Genomic DNA, 5,304 nt, shown 5'->3' on the forward strand with positions numbered 1-5,304 from the left:
AGGATCAGTACAGGATAAGTAATATAATGTACGTACACAGTGACCTCACCAGCAGAATAGTGAGTTCAGCTCTGGGGTATAATACAGGATATAACTCAGGATCAGTACAGGATAAGTAATGTATGTACACAGTGACCTCACCAGCAGAATAGTGAGTACAGCTCTGGAGTATAATATAGGATATAACTCAGGATCAGTACAGGATAAGTAATGTATGTACACAGTGACCTCACCAGCAGAATAGTGAGTACAGCTCTGGAGTATAATACAGGATATAACTCGGGATCAGTACAGGATAAGTAATGTATGTATAGAGTGACCTCACCAGCGGAATAATAAGTGCAGCTCTGGAGTATAAAACCGAATGTAACTCAAGATAAGACAAAGGTAAATAAGTTAATGTATTAACACTGTATGTAGGTTTATATTCTATTAAACTAGAAATTTTGTATAAAGATGAATGGCCCCTTTAATGAATTGTTATTTACTTGATATAAATGTAGAGGACGCAGTTTCGGTTTTGAGTTCCGTGTAGTCATGCCCAGTGTTATAGAAACGAGAATGTGTATGGAAAGTGAAAGCTATGATTGTGTAAAAGGCAAGAACTTAGGACAGTGGTTGACATTGGTCTCTCTGACTCGGAGACATGAGTGCCGGCTTCGAGCTGGGACCTTTGACTGAGGATGAAGACAGGATGGTGTTGGAGGCTCAGTTCAGAACTTTAAGCATTCTGGAAGATGCACTGAAGAAGACGAGGTGGCTTCTGGCAGAACCAGGGAGAGACTATGGTTTGCAGGCAAGGAACGTTCCATTGATTTCCCCAGAGCTGGTAGAAGATCTTATACAGACTCTGCAGCAATTCGAGTTTCTCAAATATGAAAAAACAAAGTATGAAATTGGTATTGGTGCCCTCTACCCAGCGTCAAGTTTTCCTGTCATTGGCTTATGCTCAGAGTTTTGGCAAAGACATGAGAATCTGAGCTTCTGCTCCCGTCCGGGGTCATTAATCAAGACAGGAGCACATATCCTGGGGTACCATGATTCTGATAAGTTCTGGATGGAAGGAAATCAGAGACCTGTTCTCGGGGCCAGTCGTATCTCTGAGGCATTTGAAGTCTGGATGAGACACAAAGGAGAATATGTCAATGGTTCTTTTGTCTGTTGTGGTGAGAAGTCTATACAGTCTGTCTGTGAGAACTCTGATATGAGGTAAATCTGAGCGATTATAGGGGTGCAGAGGCAGCAGCTTCACATGGGTCCTGGGTCCCCTCTTCCACGTCATAAGGCACCAGTGTTATAGAAAGTGTATGGGAGGTTGAGACCCTGTGACAGATATTGCAATAGAACCCAGAAGCTTTAAAGGGGTACTCTGGTGGGGAAAAAAAATTCTAATCAACTTGCACTAAAAAGTTAAACAGGTTTGCAAATTGCTTCTATTCAAAAATCTTAATCCTTCCAGTACTTATCAGCTGCTGTATGCTACAGAGGAAGTTGAGTTGTTCTTTTCTGTCTGACCACAGTGCTCTCTACTGCCACCTCTGTCTGTGTCAGGAACTGTCCAGAGTAGGAAGAAATCGCCATAGCAAACCTCTCCTGCTCTGGACAGTTCCTGACAAGGACAGAGGTGTCAGCAGAGAGCACTGTGGACAGGACGGGATATGAGGTCGGGATACGAGGATGGGATACGAGGATGGGATATGAGGACGGGATATGAGGACGAGATATGAGGACAGGATATCAGGACGAGATATGAGGACAGGAGAAGAGTATGCTATATGAGGTCGGGATATAAGGATGGGATATGAGGACAGGATATGAAGATTAGATATGAGGTTGGGATATGAACACAGGAGATGAGGATGGGTTATGAGGTCAGGATATAAGGACAAGATATGAGGATGGGATATGAGATCGGGATATGAGGACAGGATATGAAGATGAGATATGAGGACAGGATATGAAGATGAGATATGAGGACAGGATATGAAGATGAGATATGAGGACAGGATATGAGGACGAGATATGAGGACAGGAGAAGAGTATGCGATATGAGGTCGGGATATAAGGATGGGATATGAGGACAGGATATGAAGATGAGATATGAGGACAGGATATGAGGACGAGATATGAGGACAGGAGAAGAGTATGCGATATGAGGTCGGGATATAAGGATGGGATATGAGGACAGGATATGAAGATTAGATATGAGGTTGGGATATGAACACAGGAGATGAGAATGAGATATGAGGTCAGGATATAAGGACAGGATATGAGGATGGGATATGAGATCGGGATATGAGGACAGGATATGAAGATGAGATATGAAGACAGGATATGAAGATGAGATATGAGGTTGGGATATGAACACAGGAGATGAGGATAGGTTATGAGGTCAGGATATAAGGATGGGATATGAAGATGAGATATGAGGTTGGGATATGAGGACAGTATATGAAGATGAGATATGAGGACAGGATATGAAGATGAGATATGAGGACAGGATATGAAGATGAGATATGAGGACAGGATATGAAGATGAGATATGAGGACAGGATATGAGGATGGGATATAAGGACAGGATATGAAGATGAGATATGAGGACAGGATATGAAGATGAGATATGAGGATGGGATATGAGGTCAGGATATGAGGAAAGGGATATTAAGACAAGTACTTCCTGCTATGTTGCTTTTCCTCCCCCACAAGGATTAGGCAGGAAAAAACGGGCAATGCCGGGTACTCTGCTAGTTTATTATAAAAATCCCTCTTTTCATTAGCTCACAGTGTTAGAAATCCTTTCAGGGGAAGAGGGAGTGTCCCTCCCTTGTGGTGTTGGGAGGTGATTGGTGTGTGGTGGGAGGGGGCGTGTCCGTCCCTTGTGGTGGTGGGAGATGATTGGTGTGTGCCTTGTCCATGAGTAATTTCTTGTCCATGACTGATGGACAAGCCTGATGCTGTTGCAGGACTGGTTAGTGTCCCAGTAGGTATGGGGACCCCTAGTGGTGGGATTTTCAGGGGCCATTTTCTTTATTAAATATTTTTTTAAAATGTAAGCAACCACATTACAAAACATCTTTAATTTACATCAGTAACAACATATACAATTATTTTGGATTTGACAGTGCCCATTTAAGTAATTTGAGCTATATTTTCTGTTTAGGTTTGCTCTACATTGTACACTGAATGAAGAGCAGAAGGATCTTGCGGAAACCACTAGAAAGGCAACTCTGACAATCCTGTATGATGCCCTGAACAAGGAACTCATTGTGGATGATTCACATCTGATACACCTACAGGGATGTGCGGTTATGTTACCCTTGATCCCCCAGACCCTTCTGGCAAAACTAATAATGAAATTGGAAAAGGTAACATTTAAATGTGACAGTAGGCCAAGACATGAAGCAATCTTCGCCTATCCTGGAGGCAAGGCACAGGACGTCATATATCTCTGCCCTTTGTTCTGGTTACAAAATGAACGGCTGCGTAACGGGTCTCGCATTGGAACATTGATTCTCTGTGTATCACAAATGTTGGGTTACAGACATGTCCTTGATAGGACAAGTAACCCTGAAGAACCCACAGGGCCTCAGGATCCACATTTATTGACAGCTGATGACATTTGTTCTGCATTTGAGTGTTGGATGATGCATCGGGAACCATACACCGAGGGTTCCTACTGCTGCTGTGGGGAAAATAATGAAATCTCTGTGTGCAGGAAATCTATAATGGGGACAGAATTAAGACAGTGTTTGCGGGAATATTTAGCATAATAGATGAGGCAGGCACTCTTTATTACAGGGACATAGACTAATGAAGATGTCATAGATCATAGAGTTAAAAGGGTACTCCGGTGGAAACCCTTTTTTTTTTTTTTTTTAAATCAACTGGTGCCAGAAAGTTAAACATTTGTAAATCACTTCTATTAAAAATTCTTAATACTACTAGGACTTATTAGCGGCTGTATACTACAGAGGAAATTCTTTTCTTTTTGGATTTCTTTTCTATCACGACCACAGTGCTCTCTGCTGACACCTCTGTCGATTTTAGGAATTGTCCAGAGCAGCATATGGGGATTTTCTCCGGCTCAGGACAGTTCCTGACATGGACAGAGGTGTTAGCAGAGAGCACTGTGGTCGTGACAGAAAAGAAATCCAAATAGAAGTAATTTACAAATCTGTTTAACTTTCTTGCATAAGTTGATTTAAAAAAAAAAAAAAAGTTTTCCACCGGAGTACCCCTTCAAATTGGAAATGAACTACAAGCAACGCCCCTCTAAATTTTGAAGTATAGCTTGGCAGGAAAGAGGCGTTGCTTATTGGAAAGGGACATCTCTTAGAGGAGTTCTGTGGTGAAAAATAACTTATCCCCTATCCAAAGTGGGCGTTCCCCCGCGACATCACTGAAGCCATCCATGCCCCGCACCCACTTCCTGAGTTTGGTCTCCTGCCAGGCCGGGAGAAGACCAAACTAACTGTTTGACTTGCGCAGGGAACAGAACAGAGCCACCTAGTGGCCGTTTTTTTTTTTCAATCACATTAAAAACATATAAAAGTTTAGAATTTTAACAGCAAGTAAATAGCAAAGTGTCTTATAATTACATAAGGAACAATATATTAAAAGTTTCGTTTGGTGACAGGTTCTCTTTAAAGCTGTTTTGCATATTAGAAGCTTCAGCACAAAGCTTTTGTTCTTGAGGATATAAGCCGCCGTTCTCTCCCCATTCTGTATACTAGGCCAAGCTAATCAAGCGTGTGGATGGAGAGCTGGATGTTGGCTGTACAAAAATGTATGTATGTATATATTATGTAAAATTAATGGCCAGCTTTACTATTCTCCATTATCTAGTCCTCCACAAATACAATGGCGCTGTCACCTTCTAATCATAAAGCTGATTCTGTCCCAGTTAACACAGTAAAGCTGAAAAATGATCTGCCAAAAATTCAAGCTTATTCTGTGTTCTCTAATGTCAGTGCGAGAACTGCAAAATGTAAATAAAAACCTGGTAATTTTGTGATTCCTATTAAAGAGAACCTGTGACCCACACACCGGCCCCAGGACCTGACAGGTGAGGAAAACAGTGTTGTGATGCTGCAAAGACCTCAAAGACAACTTTAAAAGGTGTTTGTGCCGTATGCAAATTACTTCTACCCCAGTCACAAGGGAGTAGACAGGTCAGCCCCATTTATGCTCACCGCACTCTTCTCTCATCCAGTCAGCCTGATAGCAGGGAAGGCATTAAAGGGGTACTCCACTGCCCCAGTGTCCGGAACATTTAGTTCCGAATGTTGGGTACGAGCTGCGGGG

General features: G+C 42.3%; 1 protein-coding gene across 1 annotated transcript; it reads left to right on the plus strand.

Moving 5' to 3' along the window:
* Positions 1-565: 565 nt before the first annotated feature.
* On the plus strand, positions 566-3,870 carry LOC130284916 (uncharacterized). Its single transcript, XM_056535870.1, has 2 exons — positions 566-1,209; positions 3,161-3,870. Exons 1-2 carry the CDS (start codon positions 647-649, stop codon positions 3,768-3,770), a joined length of 1,173 nt encoding a protein of 390 aa, XP_056391845.1. The 5' UTR covers positions 566-646; the 3' UTR covers positions 3,771-3,870.
* The last annotated feature ends 1,434 nt before the right edge of the window (positions 3,871-5,304 follow it).

This window comes from Hyla sarda, chromosome 8 (assembly GCF_029499605.1).
Source record: "Hyla sarda isolate aHylSar1 chromosome 8, aHylSar1.hap1, whole genome shotgun sequence".
Taxonomy (NCBI): Eukaryota; Metazoa; Chordata; class Amphibia; order Anura; family Hylidae; genus Hyla; species Hyla sarda.

Bases quoted from the DNA above. Each gene is read 5' to 3' on its own strand.
- LOC130284916 (XM_056535870.1), top strand. From the start codon at position 647: ATGAGTGCCGGCTTCGAGCTGGGACCTTTGACTGAGGATGAAGACAGG. The intron at 1,210-3,160 runs GTAAATCTGAGC...TTTTCTGTTTAG, and splicing joins TGTGAGAACTCTGATATGAG to GTTTGCTCTACATTGTACAC.